Consider the following 26,790-nt stretch of genomic DNA (forward strand, 5'->3'; position numbering starts at 1 on the left):
CCTCCGCCTGCAAGCTCCTCCGGCTGGAGCCGCCCTCGCGCCCCCAGCCCTGCAGAGCCTCTCACAGGCTCTGAGCACAGCACTCCCGCCCGACACCTGCCTACACCTTTCCCCCGCCAGGCGCGCTCCCAGAGGCCGCCCCCCATCACCCCGCCTGCCCCCGCCCCCAGCCTGCCCCCGGCTTGTTAACCCACGCGCTCGTGCGGGCAGCACCCCCGGAACAGGAGGGCCAGGGATCACACCCGGGGTGCGAGGCAGTGTCTTGGGGCTGTGCGTCCGGGATAGGAGGCGAGTCCTGTTGGAGGGAGGGCGTGCTGGAGGTGGGTAGCGCGCGTCCTGGGCGAGCGCGCGTTCTGGAAGGAGTGTCCCCAGGGGGTGGGCGCGTCCCCGAGGGGGAGGGCGCAGCTAGGGGCGGGCTTTCGGCGGCCCCACCCTCGACCGCGTCCCCGGGCGCCCCCCACGCACCCAGCCGGGACCGAGCCGACCGCGCGCCACAGCCATCGGCCATGGAGACGCGAGAGCGGTGGCGCCCGCGGTTTCTGCTGCCGCTGCTTCTGCAGCTGCTGTGCGGTAAGGGGACGCGGGGTCCGGCTCCGGGACGCCCCGACCCCCTCCGGGGCCACGGGGACCCGCGGGCTTCGACTTCCAGCACCCGCGCCTGGCCGCGCCTTTGCCCTGCACGGATCCCGGCCTGCCCGGCGCGCCCGGCTCCGGAGGGGCGAGGGGAGACTCCGGCGCCGTCCCCAGCCTCCGCGGGAGGGTCCTGTCCGCTCTCCCCGGAGGAGCCGAAGGCGACCGACCGGCGCTGGGAAGGGAGGCGCGGGGGGTCCTGCAGGATCTGCCCGGTCGGCTCCTCGCAGCTGCGATGTCCCTGGAATCGCCGCCAGAGGGCTGGGGACGGCCTGCCGTCGCGACACCGAGCGAGCAGAGGCGGTCGGCTGCCGCTTCCCTGTTGGGTAGTGAGCTCCCCGTCCTGGGGCTTTCGCGTGCACACCACTCTCAGGGCGTGGGTGAGAGGAATCCAGACCCCGTAGGGCTCGTCCCTTCCCCGGAGGACAGCCCTTCAGTGTGTGCGCGGGACAGGGAAGGGGGCGGCTCTCTGAGGCTTCCCTCGAGATCCCTTCTCCAGCAAGAAAATGGGGCTCCAGGGAGGATACATTGTTTACGAATCAGGAATGGATTGAATGAAAAGCTGGCTTAGGAAAATTTTACTAGAGAGATGATCCAAGATCAAGTAAGAGGGTGTGTGTGCTTTTAGGGAGGGCTTGCTTGCAGAGGTTTGCCCGGCAGGCTGCTGAGGTGAGGTGGGCAGCCTGACCCCGGGGCCAGGGGCCCAGGGCCCCTCTGAGGGGCCACTGTCCCCTGGGTCCTTTGGGGCATCAGCTTTGCCCTCTCTGGCACATCGCCCTGGCTGTGAGACGCCAAGTTGAGCCTGTGTGGAGTCGTTGTCGGCTTTGCTGGTTTGGAACTGGCTGCAGCTGTGAGAAAGGACCGGTGAGCCCCTCGGCTTCCCAGTCTCTGGGCTGCCCCCCCCCCCCCCCAAGATGTCTGGGTGGAGGGACTGTGGCTTCGCCTCACCTCGCAGGGTGAGAGCCTGGGGTCAGGTGGATTTCTGGCCGAAGGCAAGAGCCTGGTGTGTGGCGGCTTCGGGACATCGGGAGCACGCTGACTTGGGGTTGCAGGAAGCCTAAAAGCGAGACCCCTGGACTGGAGCTTTGGCTCCTCCAGGAAAGGGAACCCTTACTTCATTCCCAGGACCTGCTTTCAGCATGGGATCACGAAGGACCAGACCCAGACCCTACACACATCCGTGTTACCAACACACGGGGCTCGTGTCTGGAGGGCCACTGGGCCCGCCCGGGGTGGGTCCAGGGCCTCCCTCCCCCGCCAGGGTGGGGCCAGGCCAGCCTCCCTGCAGACCCAGCCCAGCACTGGTCCCGCCAGAGCCAGGGTCTTGGGAAGTGGCTGCTGGGCTGGTGAGAGGTCCGCTCATGGTCACATGACGTGTGTCAGAGGTGGGGCTGAGCTCCGGATGGTGCTGCATCGGGAAGGAGGGTCCCAGGGCTGCGACATCTCCATGGAGTAGGAGCCTGGCCATTCAGGGAGCAGGTCCAGCTGGGGGGCCGGTTCTTGCCGGCGGAGGCCCATCCGGCACTGGCCATGAAGGGCCGGGCAAGGAAGGTGAATTTGGGTTTCTTGGGCAAATTCCAGAACTCCATTCAGACACGGCAGCTACTGTGGTGGTGGTGACGCCCAGCTGGGCCCACTTGGCTGGGGCTCGCCCCTGCGCCCAGTCCCCGATTGAGCTCTTTGGTCCGAGTGCGAATCCCAGGGCCTCTCTGCAGCTGCTTAACCTCAAGATCGTAAGGCACTTACCGCCTCAGTTTTCCCCGGTGCAGTGTGGATACAGAAAGAAGAACCTGGGAAGGACTATTGTGACCTTCAGTTGGAGTCTGTCGGTTTAGTCCCCATACCCCGTGCTTGCGTAGGGGGCTTGGGCGTAGACTGGGGAAAGCACTCGGCAGCGCCTGGCTCACGCGCCGTGGGAAGCGGAGATGGGCAGCGGCCGTGGCTCCAGGGGCTCACGGCACCCCCAGACGGTGTGAACATAGCACCGAATATTTGCCGGTGGTAAGAGTCATGGTGTCCTCATGCCCCGTCCTCTCCTGTCACTCTGACTTGTAAGGACTCAGCTGGGCCCAGGTACCCCAGTGACACAGTGACCGTGCAGACATGGTGACCGAGAGGTGCCTTGCAGGTCTCCTGAGTCCACTCCTCGTTTTGTAGATATGAAACCGAGGCTTGGGATGAGGAGGGCCCTGCCCAGACTGCAGGGGCAGGGGCAGAACCTTCCAGAAGCTATGGGCACCTAGGGAGCACGGAGGGCTCCCATATTTCATTTCCAAGTGGCGTAAAAGGCCTTCCTCCGGGAAACGCATCCTTTAGGTTGCTTCTCGTCTCCTGGAGCCCGGAGACCCTGAGACAGAAGGAGCACAGACCTGTCTTCTCTTTGTTTCCCCGATGGACCATTGGAAACAGTTTTGTGTTTCATTCGCATTCCCAAGCCCGCCACTGATGCAGCCGGCGGCTCCCTGGCAGGAGGCTGCGCCTCTACCTTCTGTTATAACCCTGGCTGGGCTGTTGGGTTTCTCCGGGAGCCCAGGTTGTGCACCAGAAATGATGCCAGAGCGCCCCCTCCCTCACCCAGGACACTTCTGGCTGGTCCGGCAGGTGTCCCGCGGTGCCCGCCTCGCACAGGCCCAGGGGTGGTGCTGTCCTGGCATCTGCACAGCACGCCTGCGGTCCTTAACCGCACGTTTCCGACCAGCCCTGCCCAAGCTCCTGCTGCTGTGGGGTATGGAGACTCTGGTCCAGGAAGGAGTAGGAGGAGGGAGGGAAGAAAGGGGGCCCAAGGGCAGGGGGAAGAGGAGAACAAGAGGGAGGAAGCGCTGAGCTGGGTCTTAGTGGTTTGATAGCAGGTGGTTAGGGCATGCTGGGGGGTCCAGGGGCTCCAGGCTTAGGGGCTCTAGGTCCAGGTCTTGGGGACAAGGGGGTCCAGAGGAGCAGGTCCCGGTGTCGGGGTCCAGTCCAGGCAAGCTCTTGCTGGGAGGTGTGGCAGTGGCCGGCAGGAGGTGACAGCATGGACCCGTGTGGGAGACTCGGATGGGATGCTGAGATGATCCCATGAGGGAATAGGCCAGGCCCAGGGATGGCTCCAAGCGCCGGGTGTGGGGAATGCTGGTGGGCTTCCAGCACCCACGGTGGGACGCCCACTGGGGAGCTGCAGAGAAAGGTGCCTTTGGAATAGGGCGGCAATGGGAGACAGGAACACAGGCTGGCTTCATCATTGTCCCTGCCGCATGGCCCCTGGGGGCCTGCACTCCCCAGAGTCACTAACACCTGGCCCACGTGGCCCTGGACCCGGGGCTGCCTTCCTGCCAGAAGGCTGGGCGAGTGCAGCTGGGCAGGGTGGGGGGAGGCCCACCCTGCACACCCTGGCTCATGTTGACTGCACTTGGCTGTGGGAAAGTCACTTTTCCTGTGGCCTTTTTTTTTTTTTTACATAGAGATATTTAGCATATTGTTTTTTTATGTTTATTTATTTTTGAGAGAGAGAGAGAGAGAGAGAGAGAGAGAGAGAGAGAGAGAGAGACAAAGAATCTAAAGCAGGCTCCAGGCTCTGAGCTGTCAGCACAGAGACTGTCATGGGGCTCGAACTCACGAGCCATGAGATCATGACCTGAGTCGAAGCCAGATGATTAACTGACTGGGCCCACCCAGGTGCCCCTCCTTTGGGTCTTTAAACTGGGGGGATGGGGGCAGGAGGCATGATGCTGTTCCTCAGGCAAACCAAGGATGGGGTTGGCATGAGGGTGTCAAGTCCAGGCTGGTGTGACACGCCCCTGGGGCAGCTCTGCAGGTAGGTGGCTTGGGCTGGACTCCCCATCGTGTTACTGGGCAAGTGGGTGCCCTTCCCCGTGTGGTGACCCTGTCTTTAAGTGCCTCTGAGAGGGGGACCTGACAGGACAGGGCACTCTGTGGAGATGGCGAGGCTCCTCTTGAAGGCACGTAAGCCTGGGTCTTGGCTGCTGCTTGCCTGGGACCCTGTGATGCAAAGTCTCTGAGGTTGGGTTCAGGGGGAGAGCACTGGGGTTGAAAACTTGGGGTGTCTAGGCGGCTCAGTTGGTTAAGTGTCCAACTCTTGATTTCTGCTCAGGTCATGATCTCACAGTTTGTGAGATCGAGCCCTGCATCAGGCTCTGTGCTGACAGCGTGGAGCCTGCCTGGGATTCTCCCTCTCTCCCTCTGCCCCTCCTTCACTTGCACCTGTGTGTTCTCTCTCTTTCTCTCTCTCAAAATAAATAAACATTAAAATAAAGAGAAAACTGCCCTGGGAGGCCTGCACACCAGTCTGGCTTGGGAGCCACCTTTCCAACCACACTGCCTCTCTTTCACCCCTAATAACCACGGACGCCCACCCCCTAAGCACAGTGCCTTCTGACTTCATGGCCTCCTATCTATACTAGGCACTTTCCCACTGTTCTTACTGATTTTTTGGTCTATTCATTTGTTCTGTAAATTATTGAGAGAGGAGTTTCAAATTCCCAGCTATAATTGTGGATTTCTCATTTTTCCCCTTGCAGTTGTGTCCATTTTTGCCTCCTGTGTTTTGATGCTGTTATTAGGTGCATACATGTTTAGCATTGCTGTGTCTTTTTGGTGAATCGAACCATTTATCATTATGAAAGGCCCTCCTTATCTCTGGTGATATTCTTTGCTCTGAAAGACACTTCGTTCAATACTCATATAACCACCCCACCTTTCTTTGGATTAGTAGCAGCATATGTCTTCTCCCATCCTTTTCCTTTGAATGTATTTGAGTCTTTTTATTTAAAGTAGGATGCTTGTGAACAGCTATGGTCGGGGCTTGTTTATTGATCTCATTTAACAATCTTTGTTTCTTCATTGGAGTGGCTAGACCATCGACTCTAAATCTGACTATTGATGTGGTTTGGTTTAAATCTATCATTTTTACCATCAGTGCTTTTTCTCTTCTCTTTTCATCTGTCTCCTTTTGGACTTAATTTTTAAGAAAAACTTCTCATTGCCTTGGCCTCTTCACTCTTACCTTCCTCTGTCCCCCCAGAAGTGCCCTTGTGGTCACGGGCCCACCCTCTGTATGACACACAGCCCCTCCCTGAGCCAGCAAGGGCTTCTGGGTCTGTGTGGTGGGAACATCAGGAGGACTGTGGCCTCCCATGGGGACTACCTGGCCTGCAGGGCAGAATCAGAGTGGTTCTGAACCTGCCTTTCCTGGTAACAGACATTTCTTCTGCACTTCCTGCGCTTAGAGGGAGCAGCACTCGGTAGAACACGTGACCATAACTTTGCGCTGCTGCCCTCAGGACCTGATCATTCATTCATTCATCCGTTCTCTCGAAAAGTCTTTTCGGAATACCAATGAGGCGCTGGTGGTTAGGGGAGTGAGGGAGCAGCCGGCAATTATCAAACACCTACAGTAATGACATGGTGAAGACGGGAGCCTCTGTGGGCACATGACTAACGCCTGTCAGCACAGCCCCCTTGTGCAGCACAGCCTGTTTCCCTCACTTTACAGATGGGGAAACTGAGGTGAGCTGGTGACCAGTGATGCTGGGTGTGAGCGTGGGTCTGCCCGGTTCTGGGTGTGGGCCTTTCTCCTGTTTCCTTCCCCGTGGTTTCTCCTGCAACACAGTACCCTGTGCCAGGATACACACGACAGGGCCGTCCAAGCACACACATACACAAACACGTATGTACACATACACTCACAGATACCCGGACACAGGTGGCAGGGCTGTGTGCACACATACACGTGCACACGTATGCACACACCCCAGAACACACGCTGCAGGGGTCATGGGATGGAAGTTTATGAGGGGGGCCTGACACTTGGAAGGGTGCCTGGGGAGGGAGGGTGGCCGGTCCTGAAGGAGACAGGTGGGCGCTGTAGGTGGGGAGATGAGCTGGGGGAAGGTAGAGGTGGAGGGATCGGATATGGGGGCAGAGGTGGGGGGGAGGGGTATGCTGGGAATCCTGGGGAGCCTGGGGGGGGGCGGCCAAAGATCTGGCCTCAGCTTTTGGAACATGAGTCCCTGTGTCACGTTGGCCTTGGGCCTCCTGCAATCCAGGGCACTGGTTCACATGTGCAGGGCCCCTGCCGATGCCCTCACGGTCTTGGATGGTCAGCAGACCCTGCGGATCTTTCTGGGGACATGCTCTGGGCACTCTCGACCCTCGAGCTGCAGTGGGGCCTCTCTGCCATCTCTGATTGGTGGGACCCACTCCCCACCCCCATCACACCCCTGTCTGTTCTCGGCCTCCTGGACCCCCAGGAGGTGCATCCCCTGCCCTCCCTTGACTTGTCTCCCCACCCTGTGGGAGGTCACAGCCATGGGAGGTCCTGTCTTGGTGACACCCATGGGGGCCCTTTTTGCACTGGCTTCTACCTCCTTGGGCCACACGGGAGGCCAGGTGAGGGAGGAAGACCCAGCTGCCTGCAGGGCGGGGTATGGGGGGGATGTCACAGGAGGGCCCCAGGTTCACCTTGCAAACCATTCCTAGCAGTGGAAGGACCACACTGTCCCCTCTCTAGGTGGGTGTCCCCGAGTGGGGGGCTGCAACGAGACGCGTATGCTGGAGAAGCTACCCCAGTGCGGGCAGGCTTTCGCCGACATGATGCACACGGTGGACGTCTGGAAGTGGTGCCACCTGTCCGAGTTCATCGTGTGAGTGTCCCGGTGCCGCCCCTGCTGCCTCCTGGCCCTCCTGGCTGCAGCCCTGCACGTGCCACCCTTCTGTACCCACCCCTGCCCTCCTCTGCCCTCCCGGCCTCGGCCCTGCCCCTGTCAACCTCCCCTGCCCTCCTGGCGGTGGTCTTGACCCTGCCGCCCTCCCCTGCCCACCCCTGCCCGTTCCTAACAGGTGCAGAAACTTCATTCTGTTTGGTTCAGGAACAGTTCCCTCACACTGACTGTGCCGGTCCGTGCAGGGGGTGTGGGTGTGGACCTTGCTGCCAGAGCCACTGTCTGCCGGGGCACTGGGCATGGAAGCCCCTAGAACAGCCGTTGGGGATGGAGAGCGGGGGGATGGTTTGGAGGAATATGGGCTGATGCAGCTGAGCAGACCCAGGGCTCCTGGGGAGGGCGGGGGCCCCCGGCAGGCATGGGGCACGAGACCTTGGTGGCCGCCAGCAGAGCAGGAAGCTGAAGTGGGAGGGTGCAGGCAGGGTGGCCGGCCCATCGCTGACCGTCTGCTAGGAGGTAAAAGTCAGCATGTCTTGATGTTTGATGCAAAGCACGATCCCAGGCTCCTTCTTGTCCTGGGAGCCCTGAGGAAGCTTCTGGAGAAGGAAGCTAGGACGTCAGGCTTGGAGTGGACACATGAAGAGGGTCAGGGAGGGTGAGATGTCACTGCTAAGGCCTCGACGAGGAGGTCAAGGAAACGTCCAGCCCCGGGGCCAGAGGACAGGGCCGGGGGCCATCTGGAGTCGGAGAGCCAGCGGGAGCCGACTTCCCATACCTGCCAAGCCCGGCCCCACGCCAAAAGGGGGGCTGACCTCCAGAGTCCTGAGTGGGCAGCACGGCACCCGAGGGCCGTCTGGGGAGCCGCTGGGGGTCCAGAGCCCCTCACCGAGGCTTGTCCTCCGGGCTGCTGGGACTGAGCCGGGAACCTGGGGAGAGTGGCTGGTGCCCTGCTGGACCCAGGAGGTGACCCCTTGGGTGAGCCTTCTTTTCTGACATGTAGGGGAGCAGGGGTCTCCTCGGAGGGCCCAGTGGAGCCTGGGAAGTTTCCAGGCAACCCTTTCCGGGGCCCGAGCGCCCACCTGCTGTGGCCCCTCCTGGTTGGGAACCTCCCGTGGGACAGGAACCCGAGACCCTAGTACAGCAAGAGGGGTACCCCAAGGCCATACCAGTGCCTCAAAGACAGAGTGACAAGCAAGAGAGGAAGTGCTCCAGACACAGAAAGAGCCACTGGGAGTGAAGCATGGGCCGAAGCTGAATGTGGGAGGAAGTCTCCCAGGAAGCAGGGGGCGGTCAGGGGCCAGCCACCAGGCCTGGTACCCTGGGGGCAGGAGTTCTAGAAAGAGAGCAAGGAGACACAGAAGGAACTCAGGGACACTGCCAGGCGGGGATGTGGGTCTACAGACCCCAAGGGCTCTCCGGGCACCAAGGGCGTGGACCAAGGAGCGGGCCACGAAGGGGTAGGGCCACGTGTGCAGACAGACAAGAGCGGGCTGGACACATGGGTGAGGAATCAGGCCCCATGCAGCCCTGGAAACCAGGAGATGGCGGGCCCGGGCTTCGGAATTCTAGAATGCACTTCCCAGCCAATCTGTCCTCACGAAGACACCGTCAGACACGCAGAGCTCCTACCTCGTGTTTCCTGGGCACCTTTGCTTAGGCACAGGGGTGGCTGTGCCCCCTCCCCCCACAGATGAGTGCAGAGTGGGAGAGAGAGGGGGAGCCCCCGAGGGGCCAGGGGGTCCCAGGGGCAGCGAGCATGAGGGGTGGAGGGCGGCCTGCACCAGGGCCTTCCATGTCTGAGGTCACTGCTCTGTCCCTGCCCTGCAACCAGCTCGTGGAGGATGGAGACTCCCGCCACCGCGTCCCCGTCCACCCCGTCAAGGGGTGGCCGCTATCGAGGTTTCCAGATGCCCTTCTCTGCTGCCTCTGAGCAAAAGCACAGGCAGCAAGGAGCCAAGCAGGGAACGTGTCTGCCTGGTGGGGGAGGGCATCTGTGGGGGGCTTCTGGGCTGTGTGCACCCCTCTGCCGTCTGGGCTACAGCTGCACCCTGGGAGGGGGAGGGAGGCTCTGGGAGCTGCAGCAGGGGGGGACCGGGGAGGCCCTGGGTGACGAGGGGACACGAGGACGAAAGATATGGAGCAAACACCTCCTTCCTTGTGAACAACCCCCCCAGTTCTGTGTCCAGCCTGAGCCGGGGCTGGTGAGTTAACAGGGCTTGGGGCTGTGGGGATGGCAGGAGGCCGGGAGCCGTGTTGTCTGCAGCCCTCGTCGTGTACCCAGCCGACTGGCAGTGTTGAGAGGCAGCAGGCGGGGCATTTTGCACGTGGCCCTTGTGAGTCGATCCACAGAGATGGGTCCTGTGCTCAGCTCTGCGTGCACCTGCACGTGTGGCCCCTCGGCTACCCTACTGGGTACGTCCTAGGAGCCCCACTTATAGAGGAGAAACTGAGGCTCAGGGACATAAGAAATGTGGCTGGAGGAAGCCTGTCTGGTGCACTGTTCCCAGCTGCCCTCTGGGGGCGTGGGGTCGGGCTCCACTGCCTGTGTCCCTACCTCGTCTCAGCAACCGCCCCCCCCCCCCCCTTTTCCCCCGGAGCCTGGGGAGGGTGGTGGTGGCCTTCTGGGAGGCAAGAGAGTCAGAATACAGGGCTCCTGGCAGACCCAGGGATGGGGGCTACTCCAGGCAAAGGCCTTGGCCGGATGTCAGGTCAGATGCCTCCTGGGCGGCAGGTCGCTGAACCTGGACATGCAGGGGATGGTCTGGGGGTCCTGGGCTTCCTGCGGACCTGTCCTGGGCACATCCCAGGCTCTGGACGTGATTCAGGCCGTCCCCTTTGCTTCTGGCTGTCTTTAGGCCGCGTGGGCTCTTCCTCGTAGGCCTTACCTGGTGCTGGCAGGAGGGGCGGGCGCCGGGAGGGCCTGGCCAAGTGGGTCTGCTGCCCCCATCTCCTGTCCCCGTTGGGCAGATGACGTCTGTGCAGGAAACTCCTTGTGGGAAGCAGTTCCTTCCTGTTGGTGGCTCAGGCCAGGCCACCTTCCTCAGGACAGTGCGGGGAAGCAGGGGCTGGGGCGCAGAGCCTCAGGCCGGCCTCACCCCAGCCTGCGCTCGCCCTCCAGCTCCCGCCCTGTGTGCGGGGCTCAGCCAGGCGGCAGCACAGGCAGTGGACAGAGCGGGTGCACCCCAGCAGGTGTCCATCTGGCCTTCTCTCCAGAGCGTCTTGGATGGTGGGTGGCAGTCGAGGCCTCACCTCCAGAGGCCACTCGTGTCCAGGGCCAGGCGGGTCCTGGTGGCTGCACCCTGTCGGCTGTTAGGACCGTCCAGAGCCCACCTGCTGCTGGACAGATGAGGCTTTTCCTGGGTGGTTTGCTGATGAGGGACAGGGAGGCCTGTGGGGGGAGGCGGCTCCAGCCTGTCCTGTCCGAGGGGGCTGTCCCCTCCTGACCTGGCAAATGAGGCAGCTGGCGCTTGGCCTCAGAGAGACCCTCCCCTGGGGCCCAGAGAATGTCCAGATGATGAGGGCCCTGCCAGTCGTGCAGCATCTGCCTTGGAGAAGGGGCAGGCCTGTGTCCTCTGGGCAGACCTGGGAAGGCTCTGGGGGCTCTCAGCCTCATGGGGAGTGGGTCACCACCTGAGGTGTGGGCGGGACTCAGCCTCGGGGCTTCCTTGCTCTGGCTGCTCTTCGTTGAGATGCCAAGTTCGGGGTTGGGCTGGAGGATGCTGGGGTTTGTGCAGAGGTCATCGTCACTGGCGTGGGGGCATCCTGCCAGGCCAAGTAGAGCACAGCTGTACACCTGGGGGAGGCGGTGAGGCTCGGGAGAGCGGGGCTGAGCCCTGGGGCAGAAAGGTTTGCGGCAGGGCAGGGTCCCCTCACCCTTGCCTCTGGGCAAGAAGGTAAAGAATGGACGCCTGGGTCCCAGCAGGTCCGACAGGGCCCGGAGGGCGCTCCTGTCTCTGCTGTCCAGACACACCTCCTCCCCCTGGCCCCCTAGGACTGTGCCCCCTTCCCCTGCCCTCCTCCCCCTGGCCCCCTGGGACCGTGCCCCCTTCCCCTGCCCTCCAGGGTTAAGGCCGGCAGGAGGGGGCGCAGGGAGCCGGGTGGTCACCGCTCTGCCTCCGCAGGTACTACCAGAGCTTTACCAACTGCACCGAGGTGGAGACCAACGTGGTGGGCTGCTACTGGCCCAACCCCCTGGCGCAAGGCTTCATCACCGGCATCCACAGGCAGTTCTTCTCCAACTGCACGGTGGACAGGGCACACTGGGAGGACCCTCCAGATGAGGTCCTCATCCCGCTCATCGTCGTGCCTGTCCTGCTGACCGTGGCCATGGCCGGCCTGGTGGTGTGGCGCAGCAAACGCGCCGGCCAGCTGCTGTGAGGGCGTCCTGAGGGGGGGGAGGCCGGGCGGGGGAGCCGGAGAGCCGGCGGAGGCTGCGGCGGCAACCCCCCCCCCCCCCATCCCGTCTGGCTACCTGAGAGCCTCGTGCGGCTCACCCGGGCTTGTCCTCTCCTGGGCCTGGGAAGAAGGCGCACCGAGGCCAGAGCTGTGCAGGGAACGATTGGCTGCTGCTGCGCCCTCCGCCCGCGCTGGGCTGGGGCCTCCAGGGTTTCCGGGCCCTCCTGACCCCTGCCCAGGCACCCTGCCCTGATCCCAGCCCCGGCCTGGCTGGGACCCCACCTCCCAACCTGAGCTCAACCCCTGCGCTGACCCACCCCCTGTCCTGACCCCCACCCTCTGCTCTGACTCCACCTTTTGCCGAGACCCCACCCCCTGTCCTGACCCCACCCCCCCCGCTCTGACCCCCCCCCCCCCCCCCCCCCCCCGCTCTGACCCCACCCCTGGCCCTGATTCCACCTCCTGACCTACCCACCCCCTGTCCGGGCTTCACCCTATTCTGTCACTGCTGTGGGTCCCCTGTCCTGGCCTGCCCACCTCCACCTGCACTGGGTGGGGTAGATTGTTAGCTGGGTGTTTGTACTGCCTGGTGCCCTGTGTCTGAGCCCTCCTGGCAGAGAGCCCATGCTCATCCTGCGGCCAGAAATCCTGAGACTGAGGGTCAGGCCGGAGTCCCCCGGGGGCCGTGCACCGCCTGAGACCCCCTGTCTGCGCCCACAACCAGAGACTGGGCTGCGGTGGGTGCAGGCCTCCTTCCTAGGCCCCTGCGAGCCAGGCCCTCTGAGCTGGGGTCCTGTGAGCCCCAGTGCTGGCTGAGCTCTGTCTGTGCTGTGTGCTTTCTCTGAGTAAACAGTCATCCTGCTTGTGGGGCATCCTGTTTTATTTTGGGGTATTCAGAGAGAGTCCTGCCTCTTGAGGCTGACAGGTCCTCATACCTGTTTTCCAGATGGGGAGTGGCTGGCCGTGTCCCAGGGTGGTCTCTGGGATGCCGGCTGGTGGCTCCTTGCTGGGGTGAGTGGTGGGGCTGGGTTCCGAGGGCGGCGAGAGAGACCTGGCAGGCAGGTCCCTTGTCCTCCGGAGGCCATGCTCCTCTTCCAGCCGGGCTCTTGGTGGCCTTCACCACAAGGTCCCAGCAGAATGGAGCAGGCAACGGCTGGATCTCGTGGGCTGGGATTTCGTGGGTTGGGATCTTGTGGGCTGGGATGTGGCGGTCCCCTCCCAAAGGCTCTCTGCCCTCACCTGGCCACCAGAGCCTCCCTGCTTCCCCGCTGTGTGGCTGGGTCCCTGCCTTGGGGAACCCTCGTCTGTCTGTCCACCGTGGCTCTGAGAATCATCTCTGGCTTGAGGTGAGGTATGAATGTCCCCTGCTCAGCTTTGCGGGGACGACAGGTCACGGAGCAGCCTGGGAGGTCTCAGAGTCCCATGTTCGGTGACCGAAGGAGAGAATGTGTGGCCCCTGCTGCGGGCGGGCGGGTGTTCCTCTGGGTCTCCCTGGGGTGTGGCATGTCCCCGGTGCAGTTGTTTGTAGTAACCTCTAACCCAAGCTCCGTGGAGCTGACAAACTGTGCAGTCAGCTGCTTGTCAGCAAGGACCCTGCTGGACTCCGTCCCTTCCCACCTTGGCCTCTCTCAGCACCCCCCGTCCCCGGCTTTGCCTTGGGTCTCTCATCCCTGATGCTGAGTGGGTGTCACCTGAGCACCAGAGGCTGCTTGCTTTGGCCTAAATTCTGGGCTCCGTGTGTTTAGAAGGATGTCGTTTTAGTCTGTGTCGGTGGCTACAGCAAAATACCACAGACTGGGTGCCTTGTAAACAGCAGGAATCTATTTTTCATGGTTCCAGGGGCTGGAAGGTCCAGGATCCCGGCTGCAGATTCCGCGAGGTATCTGCTGAGGGCCTGCCTCTGCCTCACAGATGTCCTCTTGTGTCCCCTCTCAGCCGGAGGGGTGAGGGGGCTCTCTGGGGTCTCTTTCACGAGGACTCCACCTGTGAATGCCATCCCGTAGGGCACTGGGGAGTCAACACGGGAGTCTGGTGAGGACACAGATGTTCTGACCTCAGCAGATGTGGAAGGGACCTTGTTCTTCAGTGGCCCCATCTATGCCAGGGGACAGTCAGGATGAGATAAAACAGTGACATCACAGTTTTTGCAGAGCGCTCTGTGGCTGTGGTCCCAATACGGTGCATTCATGGTGTCTCTCTTACATGGATTTGCTTTCCCTTTTAATTTTTTAAAATGTTTATATTTGAGAGAGACAGAGTGTGAACGGGGGAGGGGCAGAGAGAGAGGGAGACACAGAATCTGAAGCAGGCTCTGGACTCTGAGCTGTCAGCACAGAGCCGGACGCGGGGCTCAAACTCATGGACCGAGATCATGACCTGAACCGAGTCGGACCCCCAACCCACTGAGCCGCTTATGCGCCCCTGAATTTGCTTTCCTTTAGGAGCGCTATTTTAGTCTACAGTTGGAGAATCGACTTCTCAATCAAGGAACGGAAACCAAATAGATACTAGTGATGATCAATGAGGTATCTGGGAAGCATACTGTTCTCTTGGTTACCCAGCCCCAATTAACCAGGTGGCCGGTGTCTCAAGGGCTCCCGTCAGAGAGACGGGAGTGGGGCGGGGGGCTGGGGCGGGATCAGCCCTGTAAGGTCCAGGAACACGCAGCGAGAGGCTGAGCAGGACTCCACAGCCTGGAGCCTCTGAGGACCCGAGGACCCGGCTCAAGGGTTGTTACAGGTACGAGGAGAAACGGAGCACATTAAACAGATCTCCCCAAATCGAAAGATCACATAAACACACACACGGAAAGTGGGGATGTATAACCGCTAACAAGCTTGACACAATCTGCATCTAATGTTTATTATCTATCGATTATCTATCAACCTGTCTGTCTTTCCCAAGTGGAAATATTCATCCTTTTGAAACACCCAAGGGGAACCGACAAAGGTTGAAATGATTTTGGCCACAGTCTTGGGTTAAAAGGACTGAAGAGTGGAAGAAAGAATCTTTTTACTTGGAAATTACAAACTTTCTTTTATTTTAAATTGTTTTTTAGTGTTTATTTATTTTTGAGAGAGAGAGAGACAGAGCGCAAGCAGAGGAGAGGCAGGGAGAGAGGGAGACACAGGATCCGAAGCAGGCTCCAGGCTCCAAGCTGTCAGCACAGAATCCAACACGGGGCTCGAACCCACAGACCATGAGATCATGACCTGAGCTGAAGTCAGACACTTAACCAACTGAGCCACCCAGGCACCCCTCTTCTGCCCATTTTTTAAAAATTTTTAATGTTTATTTTTGAGAAAGAGAGACAGAGCACAAGTAGGGGAGGGGCAGAGAGAGGGAGACACAGAATCTGAAACAGGCTCCAGGCTCTGAGCTGTCAGCACAGAGCCCTACGCAGGGCTCGAACTCACAGACTGTGAGATCATGACCTGAGCTGAAGTCGGACGCTCAACCAACTGAGCCCCCCAGGAATCCCACAAACAAACTTTCTGTGTAATTTTGGGTTCAAGGGGTAATAAAGATGGAAATCACAATCATTTTCGAGTCCGTACCGCTAAAAGCACCATCTGCATCAGCTCACACGGGCTGCATTTGTGCTCGGCAATGGGGAGGGCGTGTGAGGTGTCTGGTGCCCAGTGTGACTGAGGGGGTCCCCTAGTGGGCAGCACCCCTCCTACACCAGCCCCCTGCCCAGCACGGGTAGGTAAGCGCTGGCGAGTGTTGACAGGGCCCCAAACCGCAGCACAGACCCAACAGTGTGTAGCCTTAGATGCATTTCCAGGAAATACGAAAGATGGAAATAAAATTCACTAAGCGTGCAACTCAATACACTAGTAACAGTTAGCAAAGGAAACACGGAAAGTGTAGAAGGAAGAAATAAGAAATGATGGAAACAGAGGTAATGAAATCGAAAAGACAGACAGGCTTTGATCAATAAAACGGGGTCTGTGTTCGGAGTTGTGGTGGGGAACCTGAATAGGATGGTCTCCGCAGATGAGGTTGGAAAGTCACTTAGATTCCACCTCTCAAGTAGGACCGCAGGCCTTTCGGGTTTGCGAGTACTTTCTGCCAGATCGTAGACACAGACGGAAGTTCCCTAAATAATGGTGCTCGTCCAGGGCCACCTTGACCCACCAGGACTCGGTCTGAGAAGGTAGCAGATGGCAGGGGCCTGACCGACAAGAAGCGGCTTAACCACGTGTGTGGTTGTACTGAGCACACTTTTCATTTTCTGTGATTTACGATGTTCCGGCATCTTACAAACTCTTTCTGGCTTGGGAGGCTGGCCTCCCTGGGCCAGCGGTTCTCAGGGCAGGCGCAGGTCCCAGTGGAGTCCTGCCTTTGATGTGCCTGCCGGCCAGCCCAGAGCCAGCCTGTGTGGACCAAGGAGGCAGTGCCTGAACCTCATCAGCCCGGGGCCAGGTACCAGGCAGCTGGGGACAACCCGGAGTTTCGAACCTGCTGGAATTATTCAAGGTAGCCAATTTTGAGCTGATTAGCCTGCCCTGTGAGTGCTAACCTGTGCCCTGTGGAAATCCCAGAGAAGACTCCGGCCTGGGCTCCCCCCACCTGACCACCTGGTGCCTCCCCGTCTCTGGGCCCTAGAGGTAAAATCACCTTTGTTTCCCGAGCCTCTCCTGCATCTCCTCTTGTGGCGCACCGACTGGCATCCCGTTGAAGAACACGGCCAGTGGCTGGGGCAGTGACCCAGGGATGTCATGAGGGGACCTGCTTCATGACCTCCTTCCTTGAACTTGCCCGTCTGCTCATCTTGGAGCATTTCACCCGCGTGAAAGCAGGGGTAAGGAAGGGCAGAGGTAGTTTCTTCTTGAGATTTCACCCTTTTTTTTTTTCCCAAGTTTATTTGTTTATTTTGAGAGAGACAGAGACAGTGCTGGTAGGGGAGGGGCAGAGAGAGAGGAAGACACAGGATCCCAAGCGGAGTCTGCACTGTCAGTGCAGAGTCAGACGCAGGGTTCAAACTCTCGACCATGAGATCATGACCTGAGCAGAAATCAAGAGTCAGATGCTTAATTCACTAGGCCACCCAGGCACCCTAGGACTCCACCTTTTCTTCAGGAAATCTTTCTCTTCCAGGGCTTCTCCCTGTGACTCTTGGCCAGACTCGTCTCACGGACCCACTCGTAGCCGCTGGACAGGCTGGGAATCAATGTTCCAGAGGAGAAACACGGGACAGAGGAGAGGGAATGAGCAGCCCCAGGTTTGCCACATAAGCGGAGCAGGACGGGCCCAGGGGGTGCACAGACTGGCGCCCCCCAGACACCTACTTCACGTGTGTCCTAGTGGCGAAACATCGGATGCGTCCTTTTTTTAAAAACCATTTTTAAAGTTTATTTATTTATTTATTTATTTATTTATTTATTTTTGAGAGAGAGAGAGAGGAGGAGAGGGCCAGAGAGAGAGAGAGGGAGACACAGAATCCAAAGCAGGCTCCAGGCTCTGAGCTATCAGCACAGACCCCGACTTGGGGCTTGAATCCATGAACCACGAGATCATGACCTGAGGCGAAGTCGGACGCTCAACCGACTGAGCCACCCAGGTGCCCCAGACGTGTCCTTCTTAATGTCAGGAAGGAACCAGGGATGCTCACATTCGAGACTGGTACTAGTAGGTGTAGTAAGACTAAAAAAAACCAAAAAAAAACACAACAAAAAACGGGACATGTATTGAAAAGGAAAGGTCAAAACTGTCAGTTACTTGCAGATATGTGACTGTCTACCTAGAAAATCCATGAAAATCAATACAAATAATTAGAACCAATGAGATTTTTGTGGTGGTAATGGGGCAAAGCCTGGATACAGAATCAACAATCTATGTGGATCACAGCAATGTTCAAACATAAATTCACATAGGAGGTGCCCTATGCATAGCGGCCACAAACAGTAAAATATCTAGGAATGAACCAAATAGGACAGCTGATTGTTTACCAGACAGCTAAGACCTAGTACCTATACATATATAAAGAGCTTCTAGAAATCAATTGAAAAAGACAACCCAGTTTTTACATGGGCAATTGATAGGAAAGGAAGTGCAAACGGATGTGGAAACAGCCCACAAGGATACGAGAGGGAACTAAGTCTCAAGGAAATTAAATTAAAGCATGAGATATTAATATTCATCGTGAAAATGACAGGTGGTTAGTAACAGGTGTTGGCAGGATGTGTTGAAAGGGTCCTGGCTTGACAATAAGTAAGTGCATCACGTTTGGTGGGCGATTTGGTGGTCCCTGTGGAGGAGGGGGCATTCCTTCTCCCCAGGGGGCACGGATACGAAAGCATAAGAGGTGTGGCAAGGCCTGTAGTGTTGTTCCAGCAGCGACAGATGGGAACGATAGAAACGTCCTTCAAGGAGGAGTGGCTGGACAGTGGGCCGGATGGCATTCAGACCACGGCACACGCTGCAGCTTGTGGAACAGGTAGTGAGCCCGCCAAGCTGGTGTCTCTCCCTGGTGACAGCAACATGCTCTGTACAGAGACACAGAGTGGTGCCCCGAGGGCTCCGAGGGGTCATGGTGCAGGACAGCAAGCCTTCACAGGACGGGTGCCCATCTGGCCTTGGGGCCTGGCGAAGAGTTTGCCAGGTAGTGACGGGAAGGTTGCTGCAGGAGGAGGCGTGGGAAACGGGCTGGGGGGCTCAGCGGGCTCCACGCTCTGGGAAGGAGGTTAGTGAGAGGCTGGCCGGGACTTCTTGGACCGACCCCTGGGTTGCTCTCCGGAAGCCCCCACACCTACCAACACGCTCCCCGGCAAAGCTCCGTCTGTGGTGCAGTCATCGGTCAGACAGGGACACGGGCACCAAAGTGCCCGAGTCCAGCTTCTGGGCACAAGGGAGCCCACAAGGGGGCGTGGGCCAGGACCCAGGACACCCTTGTGAGCAGGGGCACCCCCCGGGGCATCCTGGTCTAGACGTGGCTGACCAGGGCCTTGGGATCTGCGGCTCCAGGAAGGTGCCGGCTGTCAGAGGGTGTAGGGGCCATTGGTGAACTGCACTCAGTGGGGGGCCCTGGGGGGCAGGAGAGGGGGGTCCAGCCCAGTTTGTATTTGGCTCCTCGAGGCTCTCATCACGGGATCCTGGCCTCCAGTCTCAGCCGAATACGATGACGCCATAAGGAGGATGAGGCCGTGGGTGTTGGGGCCGCGGGGCCAAAACAGAGTGGAACCTTCCTCCTTTATGGTGGGGAGTCCATGCATATGGAAAACCAGGCAGCACCTGCGAGTGCGGTATTTAGCAAGATGGAGGAAATCCTGCCTTGCTAACATGGGTAAGAACATGGGTGGGCTTTGAGGGGGTTATTCTAAGTGAAATAAGTCGGACAGAGAAGATGAATTCTATCCGATCCTGCTCCCATGTGGAGTCTAAGAAACTCTGAATTCAGAGAGAGACAGACTGGAAGGGCGGTTTCCAGGCCCCCCGGGGGGAGGAGGGAGCAGGGAAGAGGGCAGGGGGAAAGGGCAGGCGGGGTGGGGGGCGATGTTGGTCTCAAAGGGAGCAAGCTTCCTGCTACAAGACGAGTACGTCCTCAGGACCTAAGGCACAGAACGGTGCATAGAGTTAATAATTCTGTGTTGTGTACTTGAAAGTTGCTATGAGGCTAGATCTTAAAATTCTGCACCATAAAAAAAATTGTAACTCTGTGAGGTGACGGGTCACTTCACAATGTATAGCGTCCACGTATGGTAAAGTGAATGTCCTACACATACGTACAGTACATGTTACATTGTGTAACTTACACAGTGTTATGTGTGGATCATATCTCCCTAAAGCTGGAAAAATACCAGAATAATCGGCTGCAGGAGGGGTCAAAGCAGGAGGGAGGAGATGGTGGAGGGCCAGGCTGCTGATTTTATGCATGAACCTCATAAAGCTGTTTAAAAAATTTTTAATGTTTATTTATTTTTGAGAGAGAGAGAGAGAGAGAGAGAGAGAGAGAGAGAGAGACAGAGCATGAGCGGGGGAGGGGCAGAGAGAGGGAGACACAGAATCCGAAGCAGGCTCCAGGCTCCGAGCTGTCAGCACACAACCTGACACGGGGCTCGAACTCACAAACTATGAGATCATGGCCTGAGCTGAAGTCGGACGCTCAACTGACTGAGCTCCCCAGGCACCCCTGATTAAGCTATTTAAACAGGGCACGAACACCTCATGTGTGTGGTTTGTGTGCCCTGGGGCTTCTGCGATGGTGAATGTGTGAGGCTTGTGAGGCATCAGGCCTGAGACCCCCACCCTGGCTGGCCAGCCAGACCACGGCGGTCAGGACTGTCCTGGAGGGCACGTGCTTGTTACACCTGTCCAACGGGGACCTGCCTGGGGCTACGTCGTTGCTGGAGCCCTGGGGACACCAGGCCAGGTGTGGACGGCTGCGGCAGATGAAAGGCTGGGCCTCCCTGCCTCCCACTTGGGCCCACCCTGTTCCAGAATCCCTGAGCTGCGAGCACAGGGATGGGCTTTGCCTTGGAGTCACATCTATAAAGATTTTTGGGAAAAAACCCAGCACGTTTATTGGCAAGTTCCCACCATTCGGGGAAGGCTGGCTGGCATGGGACGTGGCTGGAAAATGACACGTTTGTGAAATGTCTCCCATATGAGACCCTGCTGTCCAGGAACGCTGCATCTTCTGGGAAGGCCCAAAGCCAACGCAGCTGGACGGCGTTCTTCTCTGCCCTTTGTCACATCTGGATTGCTTGTGTGGGGTGACCAGCCGGCCCAGACACGTCCCCAGTGATGGTGAGCAGAAAACCGGGTGGACCCGCCACCTTTAGGCAACCCCCCTCCCCTTCGCCCCCAGTGCAGGGCTTGGGGAGGGTTTCAAAGCCGCTCGGGGTCTGAGTTCCTGAGTCGTCTTGTGCCTCCCAGGGACCCCCACTCCCTGCAGGGCCAGCCCCTCCACCTGCTCAGAGCTCCGTTTGGGGGCCAGTGGTGTTTCTCAGGTATTGAGGACTGTCTGAATCCCCTGCTCCCACGTCTGGGAGCAGGAATCCCAGCGGCATCCTTATGGATCAGGGTGGGAGCCCTGGGGTCTGAGAGGTCCGTGGGCTCTGGGCCGGCGACGGCAGGACTGCTCAGGACCCCACGGAGGGAGGCATCGGGGCATGGAGGGCCTCCAGGGGGCCTGGGAACGCACACAGCCGCCAGTTCCCCCGAAAGCCGTGTCTGCACCGGCTCTGGGCACAGAACATCCGAAAAAGGCCCTTAGAGCTTATGGCATGACGTGAAGACACATAGCACATCAGTGCGGGCCCACACTGAAGAGGAAGAATAACACACGGAGCCACGGCCACCAGGTCAAGAAATCGGGTTTCCAGTTCCTTGGGACCTGGGCGCTGCTCCCCACAGCTTCCTGTCCCTCCCCCAGAAGTGAGCACAGATCGCAGACCACGGAGGACACGGGGAGAGCGTGGCCGTCCATTTGCCCAGCAGAGGCCCCGCGGGGAGGCCTGCGTCTCGGGCTTCAGCCCCTGGGACGGTGAGGAGTAAACTCACGTTTCTAGAGCCGCCTGGTTTGTGGTATTTTTTTCGCGGCCCCTGAAGACTCAGTCAGGGGCTGGGTGGGGGGCAGGGCAGGCCTGCCTCACCTCTGCCTTGCAGGGTCCCTGGGGACAAGCCACCACCTCTCTGGTTTTCCTCCTTCGGCCCGACGATGGGACAAGTGCCCTGGGAAAGACCTGTAGCTGGTCTCTTCAAGAGCAACGGGGTCCCGTCCAGTGGTCCGGAGGCCCTGTCACTGGCTGGCCCCTGCCCCTCTGTGGCCCGTGACTTCATGGGACACGTACCGAGCCACACAGGTGATAATTGATGCAGAAGCTTTAATACCATTTGAAAGAAAGAGTCCATGAACAAAGCAGCGGGCATGACTGCAGACGGGGTGGGCAGAGGCGTGTTCTCCCTGAGCGCTGGCCTCTGCGGCAGAACAAGGACCCGGGTCCAATGGGCCGCTGTCGCTCATGAGTAGGACGACTCCACGACAGCTCAGGCACAAAGTGAACGCGTCTGGGGGATTCTGGACTCCTGAGTCCTCCCTTTTGTCTCCTCCTGGCCTGTTTTCTGGCCGTGAGTGACGCTCACACAACATGCCTGGGAGACACCAGGATTGGGGGCTGGGGGCCGCTTTCAGGTCCTGTGAGGGGGCTCCCGGCAGGGAGAAAGCAGGGTGACCTGGGGGGCCGGGAGAGGTTAGGGAAGGAGGGACAGGGATGTGGGGAGGGGGCGGAGGGGGCAGGGATCTTGGCGGCTTCTCTAGCCGGAAATGAAAAGGTTTCCAATAACAAAGCCACCAGAGGAGAAACGTGGGACCCGGGCTTCCTGGAACATAATAATAGCACGTCCTTCCTGCATTCTGGGAATGGTGCCCGAGTGCCCGGCATCCTGTGATCCCCTCGTGACCCTCGGGGTCCACTCTGCTTTTACTGCAACTTTACAGATGAGGAAACTGAGGCCCCGGCGTGGTGAGGTAACGTTCCCAAGGCCACATGGCTGGCTAATGGTGGAGACAAAATTAAACCCTGATTTATCTGACCTCAATGCCCTGGACCACTCCTCTACTGACTTGGGCACAAGAGAGTCACCAAAGCCTCCTCACGGAGGGAGGCAGCAACTGGCCCTCCCGGTCGCCAGGTGGTGACCACCTCACCGCGGGGCATCCTGGAGTTGTCAAGGCTCCTTGGAGTGTAGGCTCATCCGCTCACTCTAACCTGGTCCTAGATGTTACACGAGTCTCAGGGGACGCTGGGAACAGGGGAGCAGTGGGCTCGGGCCCATCCCCGGCACCCTGGCTGGTCATTGCCCCGCTCTGTGCCTGATGCTGTTTTATTTATGACACGTCCTCTGCCCTCGTCTTACGGGCACACTGGGTCGGCTCTCGGGCGCCAATCTGCCTGCAGGAGACTCTGCACCAGGGGGCCTGGAGCTCTCACGGAGGGCACACTCCCACCCCAGCTGGCCGGCTGCGGGGGACGGTGCCCGAGCCACCAGCAGCCGGGCACCCACCGTGGTTCCAGATCTGCCCACTTGTGGCCCAGAGACAGGGTTTACAAAGAGTTGCTAGAGAGGAGGTCTGTGCCTCTGCATCCCAAAACCCACGCGGTCACAGCCGCCGGCCTGCAGGGTTTCAGTGTCTTCTGGGTGGATCAGGGCTCTGGTGGGGAGGCGTCAGCCTCTCTTTAGAGACCTCTGAGGACCTCGTTTACTGTTGCCTGGGTCTGGGCAGGTGTGACTTGGAAATTCGCAAGGACCTTCCTGAGGACGTGCGCACGCGGAGACTGACCAGCCAATTCCCAGACCCTTGGTCTTTCCTGAAGCTGATCTACTCGGGAGGGTTGGTGAAGGGATAAAGGGTTTCCGTCTTTCTCTTTTACAAACTCTGTCCTCCCACTTCGCTCCCAACCTTTTGTCTGTCCCACGTGCGTGCGCCCCGGGGTCTCGTGTGCATCTGGGAAGGGGCGTGACGCGACAGCTGGGAGGCTCCTCCCTTCGTGTGTCAAGGATTTGAAGTGTTTGCTTTCAACTCAGGAGAAAAAGAACTAACTGGGATTTCCCCGGAAGGGCCCATGGGTGAAGGATTCCCTTCATTCTTGTGTGTGGAGACGTGTTTTCCTGCGGCCTTGATACTCAAGGGACCACTTGGCTGGACATAAATTCTCACCCGTGCTCCTGCCCCCACTGTTTTGGAGAAATTTGACTCTGTGGTTGTCTTGTTTAGTCTGGCCATGGTTGAAAGGCTTAATCTAATTCTTTGCCTTTTTAATTTCTTTTTTTAAAAACAAGTTTATTTTTGGGAGAGAAAGAGAGAGAGAGAGAGAGACAGAGCATGAGCGGGGGAGGGGCAGAGACAGAGGAAGACACACAATCCGAAGCAGGCTCCAGGCTCCAAGCTGTCAGCACAGAGCCCGACGTGGGGCTCAAACCCATGAACTGCCAGATCATGACCTGAGCTGAAGTCGGATGCTCAACCGACTGAGCCACCCAGGCGCTCTGAGGTTTGGGCTGGGTTTTCATGTCTTCAGATGCTTGTTGGGTGGTAGTATGTAATTCTGTTTCGAGTGTAGTCATGCCGTTGGCTTCCGTCTTCTTCCCGCCTCCTCCGAGGTCGGGCGGACTTTCCTCCCTCCATTTGTGTGCGTTCATTTCCTGCCGCCCAGCCGCCTTCTCTGTGCGTTTCATCTCCTTGTTTATTCCGCACGAAGTTTGCAGTTAGACCTGGCCTTTCCTGCGTGTCTGGGGACTACGGTCCTTTGGTGGGAGTTTGCTTTGGGGGGAGGGGGTGTGGACCCCCTGTGGGTCACCTGCACACACCACTCCTCCCCTTGCTCAAAGTCCAGCAGAACTTCTCCTTCCCATGAGGCCTTTGGGAGGGGGCTTCCTTCAAATCCTGCTTTCCCCATGCGATGCTGGCCCTGGACCACCTTCAGAATCCGAGGGTTTTCTGGCCGCTGAGTCTGGTCTTCCCGTGGCCGTGGGTCTGGCCCGCAGCCTCTGTGTCGCTGGGGGCGTATCACGTCTCTTCTTCTTACAGGTGTGTTGCAGTCCTGTTGACTTATTTTTAATTAATTACTCATTTCTATTTTAATTCCGATATAGTTAGCATTCTGCCTTTTCCCAAGTAACACTGAGGGTTTTGCACAGAAATGTCATGGCTACTTTGGATCATTTGGGGAGGAGAGAGTTGAATCCTGTGTCTGGAGATATTTGACACCCTTCTTTCTTTTATGGCCAAACCACTCAGGCCAACAGATCAGCAAAACTATAGAAGATTTGAACAGTAGCATCTGTCACCGTCACCTCATTGGTATCCTCAGAGCTGTGAACGTGGCAACAGACACTCAGAAGGGCATGTGGCACCTTCCAGAACATGGACTCCCTACCTGAATGTAAAAACAAGCTCAATAAAATTCAAAAGTTTACAATCATACTTAGTGCACTCCTCTCCTCTGATGAAATTATACCAGAAACCAGTAAGAGATCTAGAAACCCCCCAAGATATTTGGACATTAAACAAAACTCTTTTAAAGAATCCATGGGTCAGAGAAAAAAAGTCCCCGGGTAATTCTTAGGAAATGTCTCATCCTAACAAAAACACATCGGCATTTGTGCAGCACCCCAGAACGGCGTTGAGTGAGCATTCATAGCCTTGAGCGCTTACATCAGAAAGGAAGCACAATTTGAAATTATTGATATGTTCTGGGGTGCCTGGGTGGCTCAGTCGGTTGAGTGTCTGACTTCAGCTCAGGTCATGATCTCGTGGTCCATGAGTTTGAGCCCTGTGTCGGGCTCTGTGCTGATAGCTCAGAGCCTGGAGCCTGGTGCCTGCTTCAGATTCTGTGTCTCCCTCTCTCTCTCTCTGCACCTCCCCTGCTTATGCTCTTTCAATAATAAATAAATGTTAAAAAATTAAAAAAAATTATCGATATGTTCCATCTGAAGATGCTAGGGAAAAAGGCAAATTAAACCCAAAAATAAGGTGAAGGAAGGAAATACTAAAGACAAGAATGGGAATCAGGGTAACAGAAAGCACATGGCTGGTAGATGAATCCGGAGAACAAAGACCTGGCCACCAGAAGAAATCAGTAAAATTCGCAAAATCCTAGCGAGGCCGATGGAGAAGGAAAGAAGGAATCTACAAATTATTGGTGTCAAGGAGAGAGGGGCCATCACAGTAAATCCTATAGACATTAGAAGGGTAATAAGGAAATATTAGGAGCAAATTTATGCCAGTAAGTTTGACAACTTAGATCCAAGAACAAATTCTTTGAAAAACTAGGCACAAGAAGTAACAGTGGATCTGAATAGGTCTGTAGCTGCTCAAGAAATTGAATATATTTTTTTAAGTTTGTTTGTTTGTTTATGTAAGTAATCTCTACACCCAACGTGGGGTTTGAACTCATGTCCCTGAGATTGAGAGTCACATTCTTCTCTGGCGAGGCCAGCCAGGCACCCCGAAACTGAATTATTTTTTTACTTGATGTTTATGCATTTATTTACTTGAGAGAGAGAGAGAGAGAGAGAGAGAGAGAGAGAGAGAGAATGAACAGGGGAGGGGCAGAGAGAGAGGAAGAGAGAGGGAGAGACAGAGAATCCCAAGCAGTCAGCACAGAACCCGAGTCGGAGCTCGAACTCATGAATTGTTGACATAATGAGCTGAGCCGAAATCAAGTCAGATACTCTGCTGACTGAGCCACCCAGGCGCCCTTCTGAAATTAAATTCTTAATAAAAAACCTTCGTAGAAAGAAAAACTCTAGAACCTGATGGCTTCATTGGTAAATCCTGTCAAATACATGAGGTAGGACTACTACTAACAGTAGTCTTAAACTAGTAAAATGGAGAGTAAGGACTGCTTCCCGACTCCTCTCACCGGACAGCAGAGCTCTGATACAGAACAAGGGAAGTAAAAGAAAATTATACACCATTATCCCTCATAAACATAGATGCAGAAGTTGTTAGCAAAGCTTGGCAAATCAAATCCAGCTGTAGAGCAAGGAAAACACATCCTAACCAGGTGGGTTTGATCGCAGGAATGCAAGGTTGGTTTTACATTAAAAAATGAGCAGGGGTGCTTGGGGGGCTCAGTCGGTTAAGTGTTTGACTTCAACTCAGGTCATGATCTCACGGTTTGTGGGTTCGAGCCCTGCATCAGGCTCTGTGCTGAGAGCTCAGAGCCTGGAGCCTGCTTCGGATTCTGTGTCTCCCTCTCTCTCTGCCCCTCCCCTGCTCACGCTCTGTCTCTCTCAGAAATAAACAATAAAAAAAATGAGCAGAGATCACCACATTCTCAGAATGAAGGAGAGAACTCATGTGGATGTGGAAAACAAAACTCGGCAGCAACGTGTGGAAAGCCCAGCAAGCGGGGAGGAGGGAGGAGCTTCCGGGCAGTGGAAGCAGGAGGGGTGGTTTCCAGGGCATCAGGGGCGAGAGGTCCCGAGAGCGCCCACCCAGCGGGGCCATCCCTGGGGCAGCTGCTCCTGGACACTGGCTGGGACTGTGGTCCCTCCTTCCCTGGACTTGGCCTTGCACCTTTCCTTCCACTGGGCGTTCCCCTTGGGGTGGGTGTTCACTTCAGGTTGGGGAATCTGAATTGTTAGCAGACCCGTT

At 57.7% G+C, this 26,790-nt stretch overlaps 1 protein-coding gene across 1 annotated transcript; it reads left to right on the forward strand.

The window, feature by feature from the left end:
* The first annotated feature begins 452 nt into the window (after positions 1–452).
* Positions 453–12,058, forward strand: RAMP3 (receptor activity modifying protein 3). Its single transcript, XM_042977374.1, has 3 exons — positions 453–570; positions 7,136–7,268; positions 11,408–12,058. The coding sequence occupies exons 1-3, from the start codon at positions 507–509 to the stop codon at positions 11,661–11,663; spliced, it is 453 nt and encodes a 150-aa protein (XP_042833308.1). The 5' UTR covers positions 453–506; the 3' UTR covers positions 11,664–12,058.
* The last annotated feature ends 14,732 nt before the right edge of the window (positions 12,059–26,790 follow it).

The sequence above is a fragment of the Panthera tigris genome, chromosome A2 (genome assembly GCF_018350195.1).
Source record: "Panthera tigris isolate Pti1 chromosome A2, P.tigris_Pti1_mat1.1, whole genome shotgun sequence".
Taxonomy (NCBI): Eukaryota; Metazoa; Chordata; class Mammalia; order Carnivora; family Felidae; genus Panthera; species Panthera tigris.

What these genes read in the sequence shown, in the direction of transcription:
- RAMP3 (XM_042977374.1), top strand. Translation starts at nt 507, where the DNA reads ATGGAGACGCGAGAGCGGTGGCGCCCGCGGTTTCTGCTGCCGCTGCTT. An exon ending in GCTTCTGCAGCTGCTGTGCG is followed by an intron (nt 571 to 7,135) that starts GTAAGGGGACGC and finishes TCCCCTCTCTAG; the next exon opens with GTGGGTGTCCCCGAGTGGGG. An exon ending in CACCTGTCCGAGTTCATCGT is followed by an intron (nt 7,269 to 11,407) that starts GTGAGTGTCCCG and finishes CTGCCTCCGCAG; the next exon opens with GTACTACCAGAGCTTTACCA.